Raw genomic sequence first — 27,419 nt, forward strand, 5'->3', positions numbered from 1 at the left:
TCTGTGCATCCTTGAGACAACCTTCAGCTTATCTTTGCAAACTGACACCTCAGCTCAGTTACAGCGTAAGTTAGATTCCATAGGCTGCTGCAGGCAAAGCTCACTGTTACATATTCAGTTCATAGACTGTATATAGTGGACGTAGCATCTGGCTCCAGAATTGAAGCCAACCCGGAAGTGTCAAAAACTTGCAATATCACGCTGTCCGCTAGGGTTGGCTCCAAAAAGCTTTTGCTCCATAGACCCCAATTCATTTTTGGAAAAAATAAAATTTGATAGACTGATTTTCTACAGCTCAGGATTTTTTTCCCGTTAGTTTTCATGGTCAAAATGAGAGATCAGGTGGCCGATCTTAAAATAAATCAATACTGAATTTTAAATAAATCGTTAAAGTTGGCGGAGCCAGGGGGCGTGGCTATATTTGATAGACAGCAACAGAAGCCTCTGCGGTAAAATGTGGGTGGGATAAGAGAGTCCTCAGCCAATCCTGCCCTTAGTTGCTCTCCGGTCCAGCCTGTTTGATGACGCTTTTTAAGTCACTGGCTCCAAAAAATCCAAAACGGCGACCAGGAAGTAGCAAAATGCGGGCTTCATTTTCTCGGCGTTGAAACCAATGGGTGACGTCACGGTTAGTTTACGCCTGATTCAGTTAGAGTCCAAAAATTTTTTCAGACAAATTAAAGTCTTCCTCTATAGACAGATGAGGCAATATGACAGCAGGGCTCAGTTTTACTTCATATGTTTTCCAGCACCCTCTTTCCTTTTCCCACCATCTGCTCACGTATTTCCTATTTTTGTAACCATCTATCCTCATTCACTTCACCAACATCAGACACTTTGCTTCCTTCCAGCTCCTCTACCTACTCTCTTATTCATTCATGTCTCTGCGACATGAGGGCTGATCAGATAAAGAATGCTTTGAGACTTGAGATCTTCTCCAGGCTGAATGACTTATACACACACTAATGTGTTGCCATGCCTCATCCATCCAGAGGAAATGAGTGGGTATACGGCCGACTCCTCTCCTGTTACATAGGCATGGAATTAGACATTCAATTATACAAAAGGCTTCTGCATAGTGTATAAGAGTGTATGTGGAGGATATAAAGTGCCTCATGATCAGATGTACTTTTAATGTATTCTTCAGCCTGCCTTTGTCTCTCTCCTCACCCTCACTCCTTGTCAGAAGCATCACAAGACAGCAAAGTGGAGTCGAGTCACCGCTTAAACTGGACAGAAAAGCAACTTTGCTCAGTCGGACACTGATACGTGACAGAAGATGGATCGAAAAGGGAATTTTAAGAGGAAAATGACACTCGCTGAACTGAATTTTTTGTTTGTTTTCCAGGATTTCCACTATCTTTGTGAATCAAATAACAACAGAAATACAACGAACAGACAACTGGAGCATGTGTTTTATACCACTGGGATAAAAAGATGAATAATTTTTGAGTGTTTTTGATTTTAAGATACATCAATAAAAATCTTCTGGTGGCGCTGCTCTGCTAGTGACCCGGACTCATGCTGCTGCTGCCGTTTCTTGGCCTTTTTTAAATGTTCGCTGGTTGTCCGATTGTTTTTATCGGTCTGTATTGTGTGACTGCAACAAGTTTATGTTGGACTGACCACCATGTCGACTTTTGCACAAGGATTTCTTTTGGCATTGATTGTTTGGGAACTGCTGGCATCCTGTCTAACAGCTGCTCATACACGTGTGGAGACGAAGCAGTCACTGATGGATCCAGAGATCCGTCTTATGGGAGCGGCCCGATGACGTGAAAATACAACCGGCTAGAGGCAGACAATGGCTGAGAGGCAGAAGAGGGGGAATACGGCAGGGTCTCTGGTGGAGAGGAAACAGACCCCCGCTGCCCAGCCTGTTACTCAGCAATGTCAGATTGCTGAAGAGCAAGATGGAGGAGCTCCGTGCTAAGAGCAAGGTTTGCTTCGAGTACAAGGAATCAAGCGTGATGGTGTTCACAGAAACCTGGCTACATCAAGATATTCCAGACTCTTGCATTGAATTGGAGGATTTCTCTCTCATCCGAGCAGACAGAGCTGTCAGGGAAGAGCCGAGGGGGTGGTGTGTTTGAAATGACAGCTGGTGCAGGAATTACATTGTGGGAGAGACTGTATGCACATCTGATGTAGAACTAATCTGCCTGTCGCTGTGACCCTTCTGCCTTCTGAGAGAGTTTGGAAATGTTTTAATATTTGCTGTGTATGTTCCTCCCAGCGGAGGCGCAGCTGGAGCTGCTATCCAAATAGCAGACTGCGCTCATCAACAACGACAATGCACTCCCAGAGCCACAATTGTGATTCTTGGAGATTTTAACCATTTCAAGCTGGAACTGTCTCTCCCGGGATTCGAACAATATGTGAAATGTGACACATGACATAACAGAGTTTTAGATAAATGTTATGGAAACATAAAAAACACATACACTGCAAAAGCATTACCCCCACTATCAAACTATGACCATAATACTGTCCAGTTAATTCCAATTTTACAAAGCTATCTTTAAAAGGAGCAAGCACAGACTAAGACTGCAAGTGTGGGACAAGGACAGCATAGAGACACTCAAAGGATCCTTCCTCTGCACAGACTGGGCCAAATTTTCTAAATTGGAGATTTATGAGGCCACTTAGCTAATAACAGACTACATACATTTTTGTATAGACAAAGTGGTCGCAAAAAGGACATTACAGTGTACCCTAACAACAAGCCCTACATAACCAAGAGCATAAATGTGTCAGGGTTTCAGAATGGGAGCTCAAGTGCAGAGAATGAACGGGCACGCAATGAGATAAGTTTAAGAGGCTTTATTGCCGAGGTACAATGTTTAACAAAGGAATTTGGCTAGCAGGCGGAAAGCTAAATGGCTAACAACAAAGAAGGTAGTCAGCGCTCTACTGCGACTAGTGACGAGGATGACTTTTAGTGATCAGAACTCATGGTGGGTATTTTATAGGCAAGAACTGGAGCTAACTCAATACACAAAACAAAGCCAAAGAATAACTGAAAGCGAAGCCCAGGGCTGGTTACTACTGACTCAAAATACGAAACAAAATACACTAGCAAAGAATTTACTGCATTAAACGAAAAACTCAAGGAACGCAAGATGCTTGGACTGGGCTCCGGCTGAGGTGAATGTCCGGGGAAGGCTGCAGCGGTGGGAGCGATGGCTATGAACGCTGGACGGAATGATGGGAATGGTGGGTGGCTTGCCAGGTGGCCATGGAAGGATCCTGGTGCGGAATAGAGGAGTCCCAGACAGCATACGGAAGGTGCAGGTGATCAATGACTGTAGCAGAGAGGAGATCAGAATTACTAGAGGCACACAAATAAACTAGAACAATGACTATAGGTACAGGAGATTGTCACAGATGGTTTCACGATCCAGCACAGGGAGACGAGTGGCATCTGCTCTTGTAGTCGAGGAAGTGGAGTTGATTGGCTGAGACCTCACATGTTTCCAATCCAGCAGCTGATTACAATGAGCCGCAGCTGTCGCTGCAGCCACAAGGTGCAGACGCCTAAAAGGACCTGGAGGTGCCCGAGTAGGGTGATCAGGATGACGTAGGAAGAAGTCAGAGATCAAAGTTCTGTCCATAATCCAGCTTCTAGGCACCCAACTCCGTTCCTCTGGTCCGTATCCCTCCCAGTCCACAAGGAAGTGGAGACCCCTGCCCCCTCGGCGGGCATCCAATAATCTTCGCACAGTGTAGGCCGGAGCCCCATCAATCATCCTGGGCGGAGGCGGGGGCAGATCAGAGAGGGCTAGTGCACAGTCTGAAACAGGCTTAAGCTGAGACACATGAAACGTGGGGTGCACCTTCATTGAAGCAGGCAGACGTAATCGCACAGAACAGGGATTGATCACACGATCTACCATGAAAGGTCCAATAAATTGATGCGCCAGCTTACGAGACTCCACCCGTAGCGGAATATCCTTGGCCCGGTGCGACACCTTCTGGCCAGGGGTGTAGGTTGGAGCCGGCCGCTGGTGACGATTGGCCTGGGATGCCATCTGCCGGGTGGAGCGTAGCAGGGCCTGACGTGCACACCTCCACATGCCCTGCATGCGACGAAGCAACGATGACACCGAGAGAATGTTTATCTCTGCTTCCTGGGAAGGAAACAAAGGAGGCTGGTAGCCCAGAGAGCACTGAAAAGGAGACAATCCAGAAGAGGCATTAGTGAAGACGTTGTGTGCATATTCAACCCAAGGGAGCCTCTCACACCAAGACGACGGATTCTCAGACACCAAACATCGTAAAAATACTTCCAGTGACTGGTTGGTACGTTCAGTCTGGCAATTAGACTGCAGGTGGAAACCAGAGGTGAGGCTGACAGTAGCTCCAAGAGCGGTACAAAAGGTTCGCCATACCTCCGACATGAATTGTGGTCCACGGTCAGAAACAATATGCGCAGGGATGCTGTAAAACTCAAGGTGCTGGAAAACGTTCTGGACCAAAACCTCAGCAGTCTCTTTGGCAGATGGAAGCTTGGGTAGAGGAGCAAAGTGAGCAGCCTTGGAAAAACCATCCACTATGGTAAGTATAACCGTATTCCCCTGAGACACAGGTAAACCAGAAACAAAGTCGACAGCTATACGGGACCAAGGTCGCCTTGGCACAGGGAGGGGCAAGAGAAGGCCCGAACTGACCTCGTTAGACGTCTTATTACGTGCACAGGTGGTGCAGGCAGCCACGAACTCCTTAACATCTTTTTCCAGGGAAGGCCACCAGAACCGCTGTTGGATGAGTTCCAGTGTTCGTCGATTCCTGGGGTGGCAGGCGACCTTGGAAGCGTGACCCCACTGTAGTACCTGAGAAAGAACAGAGTCAAGCACAAACAAACGCCCCCTGGGGCCGTTACCTGGGTCTGGGTGCTGCTGCTGGGCCTGACGGACATCAGCCTCCACCTGCCAGGTAAGCGAAGTGACCAGGCACGACTCAGGCAGAATCGGACCCGGTTCCTTATCGTCATCAGACGCGGCAAACTGATGCGATAGGGCGTCAGGCTTAATATTTCTAGACCTTGGGCGGTAGGATAAAGAGAAGTTAAAACGTCCAAAAAACAATGTCCATCTCGCCTGACGGGAATTTAATCTCTTGGCCGACTTAACATATTCCAAGTTCTTATGGTCGGTCCAAACCACAAAAGGTTGTTCAGCCCCCTCCAGCCAATGACGTCATTCCTCAAGGGCCAGTTTTACTGCCAACAGTTCCCTGTTGCCGATGTCATAGTTACGTTCGGCGGCGGAGAGGCGCTGAGAGAAAAAGGCGCACGGATGGAGCTTCTGGTCCTGGGGGGACCACTGAGAAAGCACAGCCCCTACTCCTGTGTCTGAAGCATCCACCTCCACAATAAACTGAAGGGACGGGTCCAGTTGGTGAGGATCGGGGCCGAGATAAACTGCTGTTTGAGGTCCTCAAATGCTCGAGCCACTTCTGGAGTCCATGAAAAGGTCCTGGAGGTAGAAGTCAGAGCAGTGAGGGGTGAGGCAACTTTGCTATAGACTTTAATAAGGCGTCTGTAGAAATTAGCGAACCCCAGGAAACATTGGAGTTGCCTCCTAGTCTCAGGGACAGGCCAATCCTGTACAGCAGTAAGCTTCCCTGGGTCCATCTTAATTTGACCCGGAGAGATGACAAACCCCAGGAAGGAAACAGTCGTGGCATGGAACTCGCATTTTTCCGCTTTGACGAAAAGCTGGTTCTTCAGTAACCTCTCCAACACCTGTCGTACATGGCCAATGTGTTCTTCCAGGTTCCGTGAAAAAAATCAAAATGTCATCCAGGTAAACAAACATGAATCGATTAAGCATGTCGAACATTGTTGATCAAATGCTGGAAAACAGCTGGGGCATTCGTGAGACCGAAAGGCATAACTAAATACTCGAAATGACCAAGAGGTGTGTTAAAGGCAGTTTTCCACTCATCCCCACTTCGGATCCGGACAAGATGGTAGGCGTTACGAAGGTCTGATTTAGTAAACACCGTGGCCCCCTGAAGGGGCGTGAAAGCCGAATCCATAAGAGGTAATGCGTATGAATTCCTGACAGTAATGCTATTTAAACCTTGAAAGTCAATACAAGGTCTCGTGGAACCATCCTTCTTCTCAACAAAAAAAAATCCCGCTCCGAGGGGAGAGGACGAGGGCCTAATGATTCCTGCCGCGAGTGACTCCCTGATATAAGTCTCCATTGCTGCTTGTTCAGGTTTGGAAATGCTATAAAGCCTACTAGACGGTAACGTGACGCTGTGTAAAAGCTCAATGGCACAGTCATAAGGACGGTGAGGCGGCAGAGACATGGCCTTAGACTTACTAAAAACAGCAGCTAAGTCATGATATTGAGCAGGAACCTTCTCTAAATTAATGCATTCAGCGGGGCTGGTTACACCTGAGTTGGATGGAGTAAGTGCTGAGAGTAAACAGCTTTGGTGACATGAGGGGCTCCAGGAAGAGATTTCCCCAAGCTGCCAATCAATCTGCGGGTTATGTTTAACTAAACAAGAGTGACCTAGGACCATGGGAGGATTAGCATTTTCAAAAACACAAAAGGTAAGTTTCTCTCTATGGTTGCCAGTGGTGATTAAATCTATAGGGACTGTTTCTTTGGAAAGCTGAGCTAAGCGAAGGCCATTAAGGGAACGAGCTGTTAGGGTTTGGTCTAGAGCAATAGCTGGAATGCCCAGCTGTCTTACCAGATTTGGGTCCAAGAGGCATTGCTCGGCCCCGGAATCCACCAGCGCGGACACAGGTAAGGAGACCGAGCCCCAGCAAAGCGTAGTATTCAGCTGCATTCGAAGAGGTGGGGAGGTGGATGTTCGGCTCACCAGTAATTCCCCATTTATTGGCGAGCCTTCTCTTTTGCTGACAGTCGGGAACAGGTAGCTACGAAGTGACCGGCGCTAGACAGAGCCGTCAGCAGCCAGCCTGACAAAATGACTGTATTAACAGGAAAAAGCTGACTTTTATCAATAATGACAAAGCAGGACTGAAAATGGTGCAAAGAGAACTCAACTAGAGGGTAAAGGAAGCCAGAAAGCATCACAAGGATACAACAGAGTACATGTTCATGTCAATGATTCAAAAAAGCTGTGGGACTCTATGAAGGCCATTACAAACATGAATACCACTAAGAAGTGCTTCAGTACTGATGATGGTCTAAGGAAATCTAATGAACTGAATTACTTTCTTCTTCGATTTGAAAACCATGACTTTGCTGAGGAATGTAACAATATAAATAGAACTACTTAAACTGATGCCAGCTGCAGGATTGTAATGATCCACACAGGATTCAGTCCATCTTGAAACATGTGTACTAAAACATCCACTGGCCCAGATAGCATTTCTGCACTGCTCTTAAAGCTCGTGTCCAGAGTTTCCGTTTGTTTTCAATTTATGTATCATTGTTTAACAAAGCTCAAATGTGTTAGTCTAGTTCGATACTATAATATAATGTTAGTATGACGCGATATGAAAATTTATTCATGAGCTCCTCCTTCCTCTCATAGACCCCCATGTTATTCCAAAAACGCCGGTCGCTGCCGACCAATCAAGTTCGAGCTTCAGCTTTGTCATGCTGTCAATCAACGGTTACGCACACAGCAAGCAAGCCCATGCAGAGGTGGGCGAGCTACGCACTACGCAACCGCACGCACATTTGTTTTGCTTGTGGAGGAGAGAGCATCAGGGATCAGCAACTTCCAGAAAAGTTACCAATCCCACGGCTTGTCAGGCCAAGAGACTGCAGGACGTTTTTTGGCTCGGGGTGCTCGCGTCGCTCCCCGACCACGGCCTCCATAGCCCGCCCGAGGGCTTCGTTTAGATACCCGACCTCTGGAGGAAGATGTTGGGGCGTCTGGGACATACTCTTTGTCAGAGGAGTCATGCAATTCTGAACTCTAGATAGAAATAAATAAACAATGTAACACATATACACGCGTAAATGCACTAAGTTTGATAAACAACATCATCGAGAGGGATACACGAGTGTAATCACATATTGAAACTTTACTCGTTCGTCCTAGCAGATTCATGTTATTTTGGTATTAGGACAAGTTAGACTCAATACAGAATTCTAACGTAATTCCTTTATTATTTACTAAATGTACTAAATGTAGAAGAGTGGAAAACAGCAAAACAGGCAAGATGCTGCAGCACTCCAGGCACTCCTGTCAGGTACTGCGCGCGTGCACAAATAAAGGGGCGAAATCAGAGGAAGGGTGGGACCAACAGTGTTTTGGGAGACGCTGCGATTCAAACTCCGGACACGAGCTTTAAAGGCATGTGCAGAACAGCTCACTCCAGTTTGGAGCTCCATCTTCCAGCAGTCTGTGGATACACACACTGTTCCTGCCCTTTGGGGAAAAAAATCCAGTGTCTTGCTGAAAACAATGATTTTAGACCTGTGGCCCTGACTTCAATTGTAATGATAAGTTTTGAGAAATACATGTTGTCTATACTTGAAGCAAAGGTTAAGTGGGCACTTGACCCGTACCAGTTTGCCTATTACATATATAGGCAGGGGAGAGGTACTGATGATGCCATCAACAGCATCTCCCATTTCACTGTCAAGCACTTGGAATGCCCAAAAGCATATGCAAGACTTTTATTTATTGATTTTAGTTCAGCTTTTAACACACTCCAACCCCATCTCCTCATCCTAAAACTGAGGCAGATGAGTGTTAACCCTTTTTAATCAAGTGGTATCTTTCCTTTTTAACCAGTCAAAGTCAGCAGGTGAGAGTCAATGATACCCTCTTAGAGTGCAAATCAATCAGCACAGGTGCCCTGCAGGGTTGTGTCAGCTCCCCGGTCCTTTATACGCTTTACACAAATGAACGCACAAACAGTCTCTCCAGGAACCTTGTTTTAAAATTTTCTGATGATACCGCCATCCTCAGCCTACTGCACAGAGATTCAAACCCTTCAGCCTATTTTTCTGAAATAGAACACTTTGTACAGTGGTATGAGGCTCACCATCTCATCTTGAATGTTCAAAAAACTAAAGAGATGGTTTTAGACCTGAGATCAGTAGGAGACAATAGTCCTGTTGTCATACATAACTCACCCATTGGGCAGGTCCACTCATATAAGTATCCCAGAGTTCATTTAAATAGCTCTTTTAGTTGGAACATCCATGTGGAAAGTATGTGTTCCTGTTTACAGCAGAGACTGTACTTCCTGTGCAGGCTGAGATTGTATGGTGTGGACAAAAGCATCATGTTCTTATATTATCAGGCGGTACTAGAGAGCTTGGTCCGATATGGGATGTCAGCCTGGTATGGGAACCTTAAGTAAATTTAAGTTGAAAACCAAACTGGCTCGTTTGGTGCACACGGCCATGAAGGTGATGGGGAAAAAAACGACTACCAATCTTTGCAGTCCATTTATGAACAAACTGTTCTTAGGCAAGCCCAGAGGATAGTGATTGAGCCATCACATATCTTTTACTCGGAATACAAGCTCCTACCCTCAGGCAGACAACATAGAGTCCCCAGCTGCAAACTCAACCGTTTCAAGAATTCATTTGATCCAACCTCCATCAAATTCCTGAACAATGCTGCTTAGGCCGAAGATTTTGCAATTATTTTTATAGCATTTATACTATGGTGATTTTTACTATGGTGTATGTATGTGCTATGTGTAATGTTTGGGATATGTGCAATACTGTTTTGTAGTTATTGAGATGGCATTGATGACACAGCTTTTGAGTCCAAGATAAATTTCCCCAAGTGGGACAATTAAAGTCTATTGTATTGTATTGTATTGTATTGTATTGTATTGTATTGTATTGTATTGTATTGTATTGTCAGCACGGAAATTCATACATAACTCCCTGGACATGCCCTGGATTTACTATTTCTGTGCTATACACTGCAGATGACATTAATGTGCATCATAGCTACTGTACTGGTGTTTAAGGAGGATAACAGAAGAAGATGCAAAGGAAGATGCAGACAATCCTGTGGAAGTCCTTCAGTCACCATGTTAACAATGAAATCTTTCTCCATCAGACCCTGCCTATTTCAAATGAGTAAAATATGTTCTTTTTTATATTAATCTAAAAAAAATCAGATTTTTGGATGTAAGAGTAAAAATGCTTGTACTGGGTTATCGAGGAGATAAACTCAACTGAAGTGAGGCATCCACAAAAAAAAAGTATTTCCCCCTTTTACTGGTCTGACTGATTATTGTGTTCAAACAGAGATCTGAAATAATTTATTAGAACTTGTCCTATTGTTTGAATTTAATGGAAGATTTTTGCCAAGCTGCACCTTGAAGGACTTTTGAAGATTTCATGTATACCTTCTTTTGTTTTGTTTTTGTGACAGAGAATGAAACATATAGAAATCTGGACATTCTACTCAACTTAGAATTCATCCATCCATCCAGTATCTATACACTGCTTAATCCTCATTAGGATTCCAGAGGTGCTGGAGTCATCCCAGCTGACTTAGCGTGAAGGCAGGGGATACATTGGACAGAGCACCAGTCTATCACAGGGCTACAAACAATCACACTCACATTGTCACCTACGGACAATTTAGAGTCACCAGTTAACCTCAACATGCTTTTGGACTGTGAGAAGAAGCTGGAGAACCCAGAGGAAACCCACACATGCACAGGGAGAATATGCAAATTCCATAATATATTTCATTGTATTTTAATCGCCTGACGAGGGACAAAGACTGCAAATTAGCTGAAGCTAGATGTCTTGTGTACATCACATTTTCCCTTTTGTGGCAATGTTGTGTGTATTGTCCCTGTCAAATAAACATCCATCCATCCATCCATTCTCTATAAACCGCTTTATCCTCACTAGGGTCGCGTGGGGTGCTGGAGTCTATCCCAGCTGACTTGGGCGAAGGCAGGAGACACCCTGGACAGGTCGCCAGTCTGTCACAGGGCTACATATACAGACAAACAATCACACTCACATTCACACCTATGGGCAATTTAGAGTAACCAATTAACCTCAGCATATTTTTGGACTGTGGGAGGAAGCCGCAGTGCCCGGAGAAAACCCACGCATGCACAGGGAGAACATGCAAACTCCATGCAGAAAGATCCCAGGCACCCCGGGATTTGAACCGGGGATCTTCTTGCTGCAAGGCGAAAGTGCTAACCACTACTCCACTATGCAGCCCTTTGTCAAATAAACATTAAAAATATATTTATAAAAATGCAGAAAGATCCCTGGCCTAGGCAGACATGAACCGGGGATCTTCTAGCTGCAAGGCAACAGTGCTAACCACCCAATCACTGTGCAGCCCTCAACTTTACATTCCCACATAAATAAGCTTTTTTTTGTTGTTGTTGGTCTTTGGGGGGGGAAAAAAGAAGGATTCCTATTTTGTTTTGCAAGGAATTATAAAAAATCCCAACAAGAAAACCATAACAGAAAAATCCCTCAGGCTGCAGGCTGAGTGTGGCTGTTCATTTACTCTCCACTTTGACTGACTGTAAACAAAATGAATCAAGAGATGCTTTCACTCCCAGAAACTTCTCTCTGATTGTGTGACATTACATGGCTCAATAGTAAGTGTGTCTATTTATATCTGTGTACAGTATGAGATGTGTGACTGAATATTTACAATCCTGCTTGTGTACATATTGTAGACGTGTGTGCAGAGTGTCACTGATACATCCACATAGTTAATGCCATCTGTAGTTACAGAACATGTTTGTTGATAGAAATTGTTCTAATTGGATTATGAAATGATTCTGTTACCAGATAAAAACAGAATCAAGAATCACAGCAGCTGTGCTCAACATGAGCTCACTTCTGATCTGAGATGTGCCTTTCAAAGCCCAATGAATGAATGAATGAATGAATGAATGAATGATGGAGAGCATAGAGGGAGGCCAGAGGTTAGACATTTGATGCAAACTGAAATCCAAATCTGAAGAGTGGCCATTGAACAAAGAAGTATTAAAGTGTTTACACTTTACTCTATTGACCATCCATTCTCTATATACCGCTTTATCCTCACTAGGGTCACGAGGGGTGCTGGAGCCTATCCCAGCTGACTTGGGCGAAGGCAGGGGACACCCTGGACAGGTCGCCAGTCTGTCGCAGGGCCACATACATAGACGAACAATCACACTCACATTCACACCTACGGGCAATTTAGAGTAGTCAATTAACCTCAGCATGTTTTTGGACTGTGGGAGGAAGCCGGAGTGCCCAGAGGAAACCCACGCATGCTCAGGGAGAACATGCAAACTCCGTGCAGAAAGATCCCAGGCCCACCCCGGGATTCGAATCAGGGATCTTCTTGCTGCAAGGCGAAAGTGTTAACCACTACGCCGCTGAGCAGCCCTATATTGACCAGTTAAGGCTTTATTACTTTTTCTGGTCCAAATTGTATTAAATGATTTGAAATTGAAGCAAGAAACAATAATTCTGGATAAAAAAGACAGTTCTCATCTGAGAAAACAGCACTGAAGATTTTCAATAAAAATTGATCAATATCATAAAAAATACTCCAAAGACAAAATAAAAAATAATTCTATGCAACCGAAAAACTGAAGCTGTCAGTAAATGAGCCTTAAACAAGTAATTTAATGACACTCTTTTCTGCAGTATGATGATCTAGGAAGAATTAAAGTGACATGTGAATGATTTCTTATAAAAGATGAGGTGACCCTCAAACCCCTGATGTATAGAAATCTCTGTCAAAGGAGATCAGAAGAACAAGAAATGCCATGAAAGTAGATCACTGACAGCAATTTGCATCTTTCTTGTCCCTCTTTCTTCCACTCTGTGTGTGGGATCAGCACACATTTCCTTTGTATGTGTGCATAAGCAACACTGAGGGCAACACAAAGCCTTTAATGTAACCACACGTGTATGAGCAAAACAGAGCCTCTGGCATTTAGAAACTTTACCCGCCTGTCAGACTCAATAGCAAATGTAATGAGAATAACTGATAAAATAAACAACCAACAAGTCCAGGAAGGACGCAGACTGTAGGTTTTAATACTGACTGTGACTTTGTAGGTGATGGCTTTCTGTAGTCCCTCTGGAGAGATCTGCAGCAGCTCTGCCACCACTCTGATCTCCTGAGCACTTACCACTGAGGCCACCTCCTGGCCATCAGCCTGTAGGACAGCAGGACAGAGAAAAGCAAAAAGTTACTCTGCATTTAATAGAATAACAATACATTGTTCTGCTTGTTCCCATTATGTTTTTCTTTATTGTCCTAGTGAAGTTTAGGTAATGTCTGATTTGTGTTTTTCTGACAACAAAGCACTACCAGTATTTGCTGTACACACTGTAAATCAGGAAAAAATACATAAAAATGAAAAAAGGTGAAAATATGCCATGAAAAAATAAGTTAAAATTAGAGAACATTATAAGCCTCAAAAACTTTGAAAATAAAAGCAAACATCTGAAAAATATTGTTATTTTTATTGGTTTAAATACAGCAAAACTGTATTTGAAAAAATAAAGTTTGATGTGGACATTATGTACAGTTTTGTCCTGTTTTTATAATAATAATAATAATAATAATAATAATAATTAGTGCATTTTACAGTCAACATGTCAATTATAACTTTTTTGTTTTATCAGATATTATCTGTAATTTAATAAAAGCATTTGATGAAATATACAATGTAAAATAACAGTTTATCAGTTGAACAGATTTTTTTAACCACATTTCAAAATTTCTATACAGTATTAAATACAGTATAACGGTGTAATTTTACAGTCAAACATTACAAAAGAACATTTTCATTTTGTATACAGATTTTTGATATGGACACAATGTACAGTTTTGGCTTTTTTGCAGTCAACATAGAAATTCATTATTTTTTCCCGTGATTTCACTATTCATTATCTGTAATTACACAAAACAGGTAAATAACAATAAATTGTCTAAACAAAACTTCAGAAAAAAAGCATTAAAAATTTAGATTTTTACAGCCCATGAAATATGTACGAGGGTATCTGTACTTGGTCATTAGCTAATGTGTGTCTGGTTAACATTCAAGGAAAATAAAACTTCAGATAAAGTGTAAATGCACAAGTATTTTCCAAAACAAGTTATGAGAAAGGAAAAAATCATGATGAAAAGATGAAGAAGATCATTTCAGAAATATTACCTCATGCCTCTGAAAGTAGACGTTGCCCAGGTGGAGTATGGAAGAGAGAACTCTAAAGATGGCCGACTGATCGGCTGGGGTGAAATGAAGGATTTCCATGGCAGAACAAAGACGTAGGAAGTCCTCTGAATCACTCTTTCCTGTTATCCCACAATTCCCTCCCTGTGAGAAGAGAGAGAAAGAGTCTGTATATTGATCTGAGTCTCTTCATAAACATCCTGAAAACTTCCAAAAGTCTGATATTACGCTGAATACTTCACTGTCTCCTACCTGGTTGAGGTAATAGTAGGTTTCAGCATCTTGTAGATATAAAGCCTGCTTCTGCTGCAAAGGAAGACCTGCCAGCATCTCGTAGAAGATGTGATAGTTCCTCTCATCTTTGGCCTGAAGTGAGAAATATGCATTTACCTCAACGCTTGCAGAAAAACATAAAGAAATTGTCAACATGTTCTCCTCATGTCTCACCTGAAAGACAATACGGGACTTTTCCAGTAGATACTGAGAGGTTATGGCACCGCTGATCACACCACTGGATGAACAAGGAAACAAAAGATTAGAATTAAATAAAGGAGGAGACAGATTCAGATGAGAACTGTGCACTTGTTTCATACTCACTCGTCCAGAAAGACCTCTATGTATTTCCCGAAGCGACTGGAATTATCATTCCGCACAGTTTTGGCATTTCCAAAAGATTCCAGCAGAGGAGCTGCCTCGAGTATCTACCAGTGATTCAAACGCACAGTAAATCAGCAACCTTTATCAGGTGGGTGACAAATGCACTGAAAATATGCCAAATACCAACAATTTTAGCACCACTGTTCAAAGCAGACTGGTCTACAGCATTTGTAACCAGAGACACCTGGTGGTCCTGGGATTTTATTCAACTTGGACCTGTTTAGCTATTCATTTAATTAATAAACTGCATTTTTATTGCTTGTGTTTTGCAGTGATGGTTCATGGGAGTTAAACTGTCTCCTGCTGTCCTTTTTTAGGGTTTTTGTTTGTAGGTTTTGTTTCGTTCAGTTTGTCCGCTTGGCCTTGCAGGGCCCGTACCCTAAAAGACCTGGGTGCATTGTGTGAGAGTGGACTAACTTTTATATTTTGTTCATTTTTGAGGGGTTCGTTTCATTTCACTTCCCTATTTAGATCTGTTTCAGATAATGGTCAGCCTTGACCCAATTACTGTGAAATCCGACGTAAAGTGTGATGGTATTTAAGCACGTATGAATTGAATGCAATGCTATTGAAGATGTAGTGACATTTTAGAGTGCAGTGATTTGTTAATCACCTTTGGTTCATCGGGCTCATATGTGATCGGCCTCAAGAGGAGAAGATTGGACACTGTTCAGACAAGGGGATTGTGATCTCATAATACTTGTGTCATAACGAATAAATATTAATATCAACCATATATATTCCCGGTTGTCTGTTTTTCTGTAAAGCTTGACCGGTGGTGTCAGGTTTTACACATTGTTTTAGTACATCAATTTGTCAAAAACAAATAAAATGCAAAGCAGCAGCTGATTCAGTATCAAGTTTAGTCCAATAACAGAATTTAATGCCCATTTTAGGTTCATCGTTTAAAAAAATTACAAGAAAAACACAGCATCTCCAAAGAGTATTTTCACACACCACAGCAAAACACAGCAACCTGCTATTCTTATTGTCATATGTGAAGATGAAAATGTAAAGCACAAGTCATGCAGGAAACCCCACTACCTCAATCTGCACCCGAGGAAAGCCACCGGATGAGGGAAAAATACAGAGGCATTACTCATCTTTCAAAACAGAAAAATATGGTTTGTGTGTGTAGCTACTAAATATCCAAATGTGGGGATGTGAGTGGGTACCTGTTGTGCAAGATTAGATTTGTGATGTATTGCTGTTAGGTAGCGAAGGACAAGTTTGGTAGCCTCTGTTTTTCCAGACCCGCTCTCCCCACTGAAACACAGCAACACAAATGCACATTTTCACTTCTCAGTTGATGTGAAGAGATGACAGCTTTTTTTTTTTTGTCTTTGCATGTCAGAGTCACATGAAATTGTGAATATTAGTGCTTAACAAACTGCTTTTGAAGCCTTAACGAATACACTGCATTTTTATTGGTATACAAACAAAGGAGGGATAATTTTAACCCTTTGATGCCTATTATCTCGAATCCGCATCATACTCGGTTTGTGCATATTCAGTACGTACCTCGGAATCTTTTGCAAACACTGGTTTCTTGTAGGACCGGTCAGAGTGGAACCTAATTATTATATATCTGTTATTATTATTATATATCTGTTCTATGTGTAATTGACAAATTAACAATCTCCACTTATTTTAGCATCATTTGGAAAGCAAAAACACACGCATTTTTTAAAATTTAATTGTAAATAAATTCAGGCGTCAAGGAATTAATATTTTGGTTTGATTCTTGCAGAGAATGAAGTTTGTAAGCCACCAAACCTACACACATTTGCTATGTGAAATACAAAAGATACAATATAGTGAATATCAATCCAAAAAGTGCAACAAACAGGGGAACAAACAGGCTAAAAGCTACAGACAAAATCTAAACTTTTCATATAAAAATAGAATTCACAATAGAAATACTTTATTGATCCCCAAGTAGCAAAAAACGGGTAAAGTAACCCCCACCACAGTAGAAAATACAAAATGTAATAGAAATACAATAGAAACATACTGGGATACAAAACGCAGAACAAAGTGTAAAATATACTATGAATTAACCCTCGTGTCGTCTTAGCATCCTGCACACTCCCCTCATCCTAAGAGTCAAAAAATGACCCACCTCCATCAAGCCTCTAAAACAGGAGTGTTAAGCTCATTTTAGTTCAGGGGTCACATTCAGCTCAATTTAATCTCAAGCGTGCAGCGTAATAACCGATAAATAACCACAACTCCAAATTCTTTCTTTGTTTTAGTGCAAAAAAGTTCACATGTAATTAACTACCATTTTATAAAAAAATTATGAACAACCTGAAATTTCTTTTGAAAAGTAAGTGCAATTTCAACAAAATTATGCCTCAGTTTATCATTTACACATTTTACCTCCAGACCACAGAGTATCTACAAAGAAACAAAATATTTAGACATTTTTTTCTGGAACTGAATAAAATATTATTTTACTTTGAAAACTCAGACAAAAAAGACAAAAAACAACACAAACAAGACAAAATATTACAAAAATGAGACACAAAATGACAAAAGCAAGAAAATAACAAAAATGAGTCAAATGACATGAAACAAAACAAAAAGAGACAAAAAATGTAACAAAAACGTTAGTGACAAAAAATGAACAAATGACACAAATGAGACAAAAAATGCCAAAAATGAGAAACAAAATGACAAAACAATAGACAAACAACACATCCGAGACAAAAACACAAAACAAAAACGACAGACAAAACAATAATAAAGCAAAACACAAAATGTCAAAAAGAAGACAAAAAAACACAAGTACTGTCTTCTCTGTAATTTACAAAGTTATCCTGTGGGCCAGATCAGACCCTCTGGTGGGCTGGATATTTGACACCTCTGCTCTAAAATAAAGCAGCCTTATTGAATTTTCAACCCAAAATCAATTTCACATGAAGGAATAACTTGTCATGCATCACACACTTTGTGAATGTCTGGGATTTTCCAGAAAGACTATTTATTCAGTGGACACCTCTCGTTATTAATATATTATTAATATATTATACATTATTAAAATAACTGTTTTCTTCACTAAAGTAGAGGTTTATTGTTGCGATTATCGGTGCTAAAGGTACTGTCTAGGTGTAAACAACCTTTTTTTTGCAAGAGATAGTACTTGCATATCATTAGAAAGTACCAAAAATGTGTATAAAGTAACTTAAATGCATTTTTTTGGATGGGAAACAACATTGTGCTGCATACTGTCGAATGGAATTCAACAACAAAAACTCAACTACAAAATACTAGTCTTCTCACATCTTTTGAATCATTGCTCCCGCCCACAAGGAGCATAACTGATGACAATAAGAATTAAAATTATAGATGCAATAATACAGATGGTGTTTCAGTTTGTTTTTTAATGTTGGGGTCACTTTAGGAAACATTATCGAATGTCAAGTTGAAAAAATGTCATTTTGGGGGTTTCCTCTGCTATTAAACATAGGGGCCGGGTCATTTTTGACCCTAAGACAACATAAGGGCATGAAAAAGTGTCAAATGCTAACAATAAAAATATCCAGTTTTGAGGAAAATGTAGTCCTGTAACCAGCAGTGCAACATGTGTAAGTAATGCAATAAAAGTGCAAGTTTGCACTTAGTTTTGTAAAAATATTCTTTAATGTTAGGCAGAATTAATTTTCAAAATTTCTATACTGGGCTGTAAAAATCCAGTATCTAAATAAAGTATTGGAAAATCCAGTGTCATTGATGGCAGCAGAAGCTCACTAAGTGTGAACATTATCTGCTCCTTAAGTTAGCACCTATTATTAATCACTTTGAGAGTCCATTATTTGATCAGTTTCACCTCACTGTGGGCACCTGTGGAGTGTTTGACTTAATTGACTAAGTGACGTGAGAGCAGGCTTGCCTTGCATTAGCCGAGGCCTCAATTCCACTTTTGCGGTAAACCACCTGAAACAGTCTTACACACACACACATTCAGTGCTTCGCCGCTGCCAACAGCTTAGCACTAAATACCACTATTATGTAAGCTTGGCCGAAGAGGGGCAAAGTTGTGTGTGTTTGTGCGTAATTAGGGACACTGGCATCTTCACCACGTTCCAGCATAAGGTTTCAGCTCACAGGGCTGGTTAGCTTAAAAACCAGGCTATTACTGGTCACTGTACACCAGACCTCAGTTACCCCTTAACACGCACTCGCTGACACACACATGCAAACACGCATGTGCACCCGGACGCACTCACCTCTGAAACATAACCTGGTCCTGGCCCAGACGTGGCTGGGCTTTCCTTACAGGTGTCTCCTTCCGAGCACGGCTTGAGTGTTCTAGGTGTGTGAGAGTGTGTGTGCATGTGTGCACTACCGTTCGAAAGTTTGGGGTCACCCAGACAATTTCATGGTTTCCAAGAAAATTCACACTTTTATTCATGTGCTAACATAATTGCACAAGGGTTTTCTAATCGTCAATTAGCCTTTCAATGCCATTAGCTAACACAATGTAGCATTAGAACACAGGAGAGAGGGTTGCTGGAAATGGGCCTCTGTACCCCTACGTAGACATTCCATGAAAATCAGAAGTTTCCAGCTAGAATGCTCACTTACCACATTAACAATGTCTACATTGTATTTCTGATTAATTTGATGTTATCTTCAAGGGGAAAAAAAATGATTTTTTTTTTCAAAAATAAGGACATTTCTAAGTGACCCCAAACTTTTGAATGGTAGTGTAGATGTGAATTTTTGGATTATTTCTGGTCTCATCTAACATACATCTTTGCATGTGAATGTTTGCGGATGCATAATGTGTGTGTGGATTTGGTGTGTGCGCACAGTTATTACATTGTAAATTTACTGATGTGTGTGTTTGTTCCACCAAGGGATCAGTTTTTAAATGGAACGAGGCATCTCTGATAGATAGACGGAGCGTGAGAGAAGTGAGGGATGGCTCTGTCTTAAGTTTGCTGGCCAGTAAACACCAGACAGACACTCATGAATTTACAAACACTAATCCAACTGTAGATGGAAACCTGACTGTCCAAGAAGCTTCATGGACACTGTGTGCATCACGTGTACACCATTATAAAACCCTGACTAATTATGAACCAAATGATACACCAAAAATAACTTTGGAAGATGAAGATTTTAAAATAAAGTTTAATGTTTTATTGACTGTGTGCATGTAGCGTACACTGTTAAGAGTGAAGCATGAAATCAATAGTGAGCTAACTAAGTTCTCATGAATGAGAACGTGTATAAATCAGATTATGGTTGGTAAATTTTGATGTCTGATTTAGATTTATACAGAAACTGATTAAAAGAGATTCAGCCTCTTACCTGATTATTATGACCTGGTTGTGTTTGGCATCCATCATTTTGGAATAAGCAGCATTTGCTATGGCAAACAAATGCCTGAAAGAGAGAAAAGTCAGACCTCTTAAAAGTTAACAGCAGTAAACTCAGACTCCTCATCCTTCTTTCCATCCTCTAGTAATGCTTTTTAGTATGAATAAAACTTACTTTGGTCACTGACAAATCTGCACATAGGTAGCAAATTAAAGGGAAAACCTACATAAAATTATATTTCCTTATTTAGTGTTTTGATGATGGTGATGAAAAGTGCTGTGGCATGCATCACTAAATAAATGTCCATTACATGTTCAACTGGAAATGAGATGTGGTGACTGCAAAAGCCATAGCAAATGACTGACTTGTTTTTCCTCAAACGATTTAGTGATTTCTCGTGCCCTATGGATTGAAGCATTGTGATCCTAGAAGAGACCTATCTCATCAGGATAGAAATATTTCATCATATAAACAATGATGATCACTCAGAACAACTTTCCCTCAAAAGGACAAGTGGACCCAATCCATGTCAGCAAATGTCCCCACAGCATAACAGAGCAATTGGATCCCTTAACTGTAAGGTTCAAGGGTTCAGGTTTTCCCTTGCATTTGTCACCTGTCCTTAGTTATTTCAATTTAAATGCCCATAGCGTGACCTACGGAGGGTTCTCTCCCAGAGCGCAACCCTTGTACAGCATCACCAAGTCCGTCCCATAGATGTTGTACATCCTGTAAGGGTTCACAAGACACCAGAATACTACCTATGTACGTCTGCAAAAAAAAACCAAACACAAAACAAACAAAAACAATTAATGAAGATGGAGAAAGAAATAGAAAGAAATGGGAATCAGCAAAAAGATGGAGAGAATTTGTAACAGTCAAAATGAAAATATAATAAAGTGAAATCAAATTCATAATGACTGATATACTGAGTGTAGGTAGGTGGTTAGATCTGCATTTGACAATGAGGACTGTTCAGATACTTACATAAATAAGGTTTCTCTCGAACCTTGTCCTCAGGTTAAGCAGAACTGCTCCTTCATGCATCTCCCTAGAAAGGGGGAAAAAGACAGTTAATTAAAGGATGTTACAGAGCAATGCAAAGCACAGGTATAATCCCACAAAACATTTTTGCATGTTTAAGCTGCATTGAATGCAAAGCTGGCCTTTTCTTAGCAATGACTTTCTGAAATCCCCTGGTCTTTCTTAGTTATGTCCTACCACTAAACAAAACACTTTTAACTTCTGGAGTCAGCCAGTATTGTCATGTCTGATGCTTCACTGGGTGCACTGCAGTGGAATTCTTGATCCTTTATAATCCGAATGTATTCATAAATTTATTTATAAATTTATTTATAAATAAATTTATTTATAAATTTATTTATAAAATAAATTTAATTCAAAATTTATAAATTTGAATAAATTCAAATCGCAATATTAAATAGACAACTTTTGTAAGTGACGAGTGGCCTTGGATCTGACTTTTTGGTTTTTCTGTCTTTCTCTGAAAAAGAGTTAGCTCAGTAATACTGTATGTGTTGTTTTACTTACTCTAGCTGTGTCATATCTTCCACACCATCCTCCTTTCTTGCTCCCGTTGAACCACAGTGGGCAGACTTCTGAATTGAGTACATCTAAAATGTACATGCACACTTAGAAATGAGAACGTGATGCAAATGCATAAGTCTCTGCACAGTCGATTTATACATAAAAAATGCACTCCCTCACAGCACAATGTCGATTCTTCTTTTTATCATTTATTCTAGGATTGTTTATTGTGAAAGCTCCTTTGCTGCTTCTCATCAAAAGTGTGTTACACATTTGACCTCAGGTGCTCCATGTGCCCAGTGCAAAACATTGTGCTCTTTCTAAAACATCGACGACCTCCATAAGGGCCTGTTTGCACTCTGATGTTATGCTTCCCATTTGCAAGATCATAGTACCATTTTACAGGTTTGCAGCATATTAGTACTATAGCTTTATGCTTTCGTGCGTAATTTAGAAAACTTTAAGAACTATTACTTGTCAAACCAGTTCCCGTTGTGGTTCCCCCTCCCTGCTGAGATTCCAACTCCCCAGGTTCTTGCCAATGTGTCCCTGTCCCATCAGGCTCTGGGGTCCAGTAGCTCCCCATCTCTATACATGGACCACTTATTAAGGTTCTGCACTGTCCCATGAGGTAGAACCCTCTCTGCACCCCAGACATCGAGATCTTGTTGGCATTCCATAGCCATCAGAACTTTGTGCCCAGTGCTGTTCAGTGCCAGATCCCTGCACTTGGGGTGATACTACTGCATATGAGGAGGGCAGGCGGAAAGAGGCACCACGGAGGTTCGGGTTCTGGCAAAGCGCCAGAGAGGTTGAGTGAGCGACGTTCTTGGGGTGCTAGGGGCACCAAGTCGTGTCATGATATTGCCATCAGGGAGACGGTACTTTGCTCCACGAAGGTTTGGGTTCTTTGATAGCATTAGACAGATCAAGCGTTTTTGTTCGGAGGCAGGCTGAGAGCGGTTGATGAGAAGTTCCATCTGGCAAACGGTAAGTGGCAGAACGGAGGTTCTGATTGCGGAGAGCATTGGAAAGGTCAAGAGATCGTTTGCTCAGAGGTATCAGCAGCCCCAGGCTGCCTCAAAAATGATGTGTTGGGAGTCTATAAGAGGCTCCAACGGAGATTGGTGTTCAAGCAAGGCACCAGAAAGGGCAGGACCAGTGGTGGCAGGAGCTTGAGGTTGGTTCCGTGAAAACAGTGATGATCCTTCTGGGAGTTGAAACTTTGACTTGCGCAAGTTAGCATTCATCAGGGCACTCGATAGCCCAGGTGATGATATTGTACTTTCAGGCACTTTCTGTCTCTCCTCCAGGGTATGATAGAAATGAACCATCTGGTAATCGTAAGAGGCCTTTCGGACATTAGGATTGAGAAGAGCCGAGGAGAGCACAGAAGAGGAAGAGGAGGGTACAGGTTCTGGCTCTGTCCGGTTACAGAGTACCATTGGGCAAACAATATGTGGCTTGTCGTAAACTGGGAATTGAGCAATGCAGAAGACAGCATAGGGGAGGAAGAGGTGTGATGAACCTGAGATCTGTTCAGCAGGTTCAGTTCTGGTGACCAGTGAGCCATCAGGTAATCGATAAGTGGCCTGACGTAGACTCGGGTTCTGTAGGGCATTGGACCAGCAAAGAAGGTGACAGCCTCCCGCCACCACGACCAACAGTGGTTGCTGGAGGCTCAGCTGGGCTCGGGACATTGTCAAAGTGCCAGCTGGAAGCTTAAACATAGACCCCTGGATTTGAGTGTTCGTAGTCCACCAGAGAAGAAATGAGGAGGAGCCTCTAATTACTCCTTGTTGAAGTGTGTGGTGGGAGAAGGAGCAGGTGTGGCAGAAGATGGTGGGGAGAGATGTTTGCTGAAAGGTGAAGCAAAGGAAGCATTACGCAGCTGAGCAGTAAAGCATAGAAGAAGACAACCGTGGGGAGGGAAAGTGCAGAGGGTGCAGGAGGGGCTGCTACTTCAGGGGGTGAGAGGACAGTTGTATAGAGGTTGGCATTGCGTTGTAGAGGAGATGAGTAGGAGGCCACTGCGTAGGCGGGAGTTCTGCATCAAAGCATTGGAAAGACCAAGACTGGCATATGGGCTCACTGTCTGGCTCTCTTCTACATTAGCTAATATCTCCCCCTGCATTCCAGGTATGGGTGAAGGGCTCCTCTGTAAAGGTGTGTTGTTTCCAAGCATCTGCAGATAAGGGTTCTGTAGCGTGCGTCCCAAATTCGGCGATAATGGTGCATGTTGAGGGAGGGTTTGAGGTAGACTTCATGGTGTGTTTGAGGGAGATGGGTCTTTGTAAAGAAGAGGCGTAAGCAGTTGTTGGAGTAAGGCATAGAGGGAGGAAATGGAGCACCTACAACCTGAGGGTTTGGTAATGCATTGTAAGCATTGGAGAAGGGCCTGGCTCCATCATTGAGTAGTCATACTGAGTGATACTCTGTGATGGTGGGAAGTGCCATTAGAAGACCTGGGGTAGCTACTGGGGGTCGAAAAGAGGCTTGTCCTAGATTCTGGGGACTCACTGACCTGTGAGGCAGAGGAGAGGGAGGATGAGATAGATAGTGCATGGGTGAGGCTGAACGGGAATGCAGAGGAGATGATGCTGCAATGGTAGTGGAGACTGAGGTCTACTCTGCAGCTGCGTACTGATGGCTGAGGAGAAAGAGGGCCACTCTGTTTCAGAGAAGGTTGTGGAGAGACAGGAGGCATTGGAGGAGGTGATCTGAAAGACTGCCTAGACTGAAGAGAGGGCTGGGTTCTGGGCAATCGAACTAATGGTTGCCCCCTACCTACAGGTCTGTGAAAGCCTCTTTGGGGTGTACCAATTCGTTTGACTCTCTTAAGCCCTGTGGGACGGGAGCCTGCCCTGGCTAACATGGGTGTTCCAGCTCCAGCTCCAACTGGTCCTGCCGGAGGTGCAGGGCCACTGTGTATGGAAGACCTGAATGGGGCTACTTGCTGAGTGAGAGGGGGCCCATGTCTACTGCGATCTCTGTAAAGTAGGGGTTAGCTGGGGAGGGTTTCACAGCGCCCATGGGCACATGACTCGACCTCCAACACTACGTCTCATCCTGCGAGTAGAGGAGCGAGTGGGAGGGGTCGATAGTGATACGTGATGGTGAAAGGAGAGGGAGGACGGTGGGGGGAGGTGGGACGGAAAGATTGTAGGGGGGAATGAGATCTTTCAGGTTGAAGTGGGCTCTGTCTTTGTGGGGATGGTAGGGGAGGAGAAGGCGATCGCCTATCTTAGATGTTTGCTTTCTACCTTTGACAAAGGCGGCCTGGTAGGTGGCAGGGGAACTGCATCTGGAGGTGGTTGCTGTCTGAAAGAAAGCCTGGGGAAGGTGGTGGGCTAGCTCTCTTCCTCAGTGATCCCGGGGCGAGGCTAGGGGGCTAGAAAATGGGGATTGGGGTCGGACAGATGAGGGAGCCCTGTGTACCCAGCCCTCCCTTCCTCTTCTCATGGATGGCTTGAGCTCTTGTTGTTGACATCCCTCTCCTGTGGTGTATTGGAGAAGAAAGTGGGCTGGGTGTTCTCTGCCTGTCAACTGGTGAAGCTGGCCTTTGACGTCCCATTGAAGGTCTGGTGAGAGAGCCCACGCCTATGTAATCGAAAGGAAAGGTGGGGGGTCTGAATGGATGCCTGTTTGGAAGTCCATGTAATGTGTTGAGAAGCGGGAGGAAGGTCTATTCCCGAACTGATGCTGTTCTCATTGACAGCTGTGGGGATGAGAAGGGAGTCATTTGTCCCACCAGTGTGGGTGAGGCTGCTGGTGAATGCAGTGGTGAATGCGTAAGTGGAGGCATCATGGGCTGCATTGAAGGAACCAATGGTGACATTTGACCCATCTGGAACATCTGTGGGTCTTGTGGGAGCGATGGTTGATACATCTGAGGGGAGAATTGAGGTGGTAGGGAGATGGGGACAAATGACTTTGAGTAAGAGTGAGAGGAGGATGAGTAGGCTGAGGGAGAGGAAACTGCTCCTGCTGAATGTTCATAGGTACTGGTGAGGGAGGGTGTCCAGGAAAAATGGGGAGCTGTTGCTGGTTCATGACAGTGGGGTGATGGAGCTGAGCAGGAAGGTATGCAGGAATGGTTGTTCATATTGTATATCTGACACCATTTCCAGGTTGTTGAGGGCAGAGCTGGGGAGGGAGGGGGAAACACTGGGGGGGAGGGGCGAGAATGAAGAGGAGGCGGTGGCAGTGTTTCCACATCTAGTCTGTCTTTTCCAAATAGTCTAACTTGAGGCCTGGGGACCCTGAACTGCTCTTCCTGAAATTTGCTCAGCCGGAGGATAAGACAGCTGTTCCTGTACATAAAGCTGTCCTGTCGCAGCTGGATCCATCTTAGGATCCACAAGAAAAGGCTGCTGATAGGGCCTATAAATAGGAGCAGGCTGTGTATACCCCAGCATTGGGTCATATATTGGCTTTGAACAGCACCAAAATCAGCACCTATCAATGCCATGTGATTGGTCAAAGTACCTTCATACAGTTCGGGGTAATATGAGTCATAGAAACCATCGATGGCATCACTATAGTAACCATGTGGCTCTGGTTCTATCGCATACAGCATCCCATCTTCACCATAGTAATACTCCACCCCTTCATCACCATAGTAATCTTCATATTCATCATCATAATAGCCATAAGGGTAACCATAGTAATCCACATCATCACCATAGTAATACTCATCATCATAATAAAAGTTGCCCTCATCATCATAATAACCATATTCATCTTCCCATTCTTCATCATCATAATAATCCATTTCTTCTCCATAGGGGTCATATGGGTCATAGCTTATACGTTTGCTCCATGAAGCCTCTATTTCTCCCCTGTCGTGATAATCGCCATAGCCATACTCATCATCATATTCATAGGCCTCATTGTAATAATGTGCCTGTCTCCCTCTAGTGCCTCTGTTAGCAAATGACAGGCTCTTTTGCCCCTGTCTTCCTGCCCTCCCTCCAAGTCGACCTTGACCTTTAGAAGTCAGAAACCTCCCTGTCAACCAGTTGTCGCTGCAGCTATCCTTCCTAACATCCAGCCTTTAGTCTTAAACTGTGATCCTGTCTTCTTTTTCCCGAACATGCCTTTAAACTTCCCTCCCAGTCCCTTTGCTTCTGTTGCCATTTTCCCCTGACCCCCTAAACCAGATAGGTTTATTGTCTTTTTAGATGGTGTGGTGTCTTTGTAGGTTCATCTTTTTTGTTAAACAAGCTAAACCAGACAGACCTGGCTTTTATCAGCCGATTTTCCCCCAAAACCAGCAAAAAGTTTGTTTGTGCCAAGAAGTGGTTTACCCCCAGCAGAGGGTTTCTTTTCTTGGACAGTCGTAGGAAGAGGCGGATGTGCTTTAAGGTTTCTCTTTGGTTTTGCCTTTCTGCTGCTGTGCTTTAGAGGGCAAGCTAAAGGGAGATGATTTCCTGAGATGCCTGACAGGGCTTTAGAGGCTCCTTTGAGGTGAGACTTTACATCTACTGTCTTCTGTGCTTTTCCTGCTCCTGCATTCTTCTTCTGTCCCTCTGCGGCAAAGCCATCATGGCCTTGGAGGCTCCTTTGATATGGACATCACTCATCTTTTCAGGTTCATTGCACCATACCTTTCTTCACTTGCGCCTTTCCCTTCACTTCCTCCTCCTCCTCCTCTTCATTCGATGGAGAGGAGCGCTTAGGAGGAGATTTGAAACCCTTCATAGCCACAGCCTTGGATGCACCTTTTAGGGCTGCT

The 27,419-nt window shown here is 43.0% G+C and overlaps 1 protein-coding gene and 1 pseudogene across 1 annotated transcript in view; both read right to left on the reverse strand.

Moving 5' to 3' along the window:
- myo15aa (myosin XVAa) overlaps positions 1–21,768 on the reverse strand; it is an 85,947-nt gene extending 64,179 nt beyond the window's left edge. The window contains 12 exon segments of the mRNA XM_051941517.1: positions 13,010–13,123; positions 14,129–14,290; positions 14,399–14,512; positions 14,594–14,657; positions 14,744–14,847; positions 15,848–15,853; positions 15,979–16,069; positions 20,126–20,200; positions 20,795–20,877; positions 20,879–20,905; positions 21,122–21,185; positions 21,686–21,768. Coding sequence (XP_051797477.1) covers positions 13,010–13,123; positions 14,129–14,290; positions 14,399–14,512; positions 14,594–14,657; positions 14,744–14,847; positions 15,848–15,853; positions 15,979–16,069; positions 20,126–20,200; positions 20,795–20,877; positions 20,879–20,905; positions 21,122–21,185; positions 21,686–21,768 — 987 coding nt within the window.
- A 395-nt stretch (positions 21,769–22,163) lies between these two features.
- Positions 22,164–26,456, reverse strand: LOC127531686 (uncharacterized; annotated as a pseudogene).
- Between the last annotated feature and the right edge of the window lie 963 nt (positions 26,457–27,419).

The sequence above is a fragment of the Acanthochromis polyacanthus genome, chromosome 21, assembly GCF_021347895.1.
Source record: "Acanthochromis polyacanthus isolate Apoly-LR-REF ecotype Palm Island chromosome 21, KAUST_Apoly_ChrSc, whole genome shotgun sequence".
NCBI classification, from domain to species: Eukaryota; Metazoa; Chordata; class Actinopteri; family Pomacentridae; genus Acanthochromis; species Acanthochromis polyacanthus.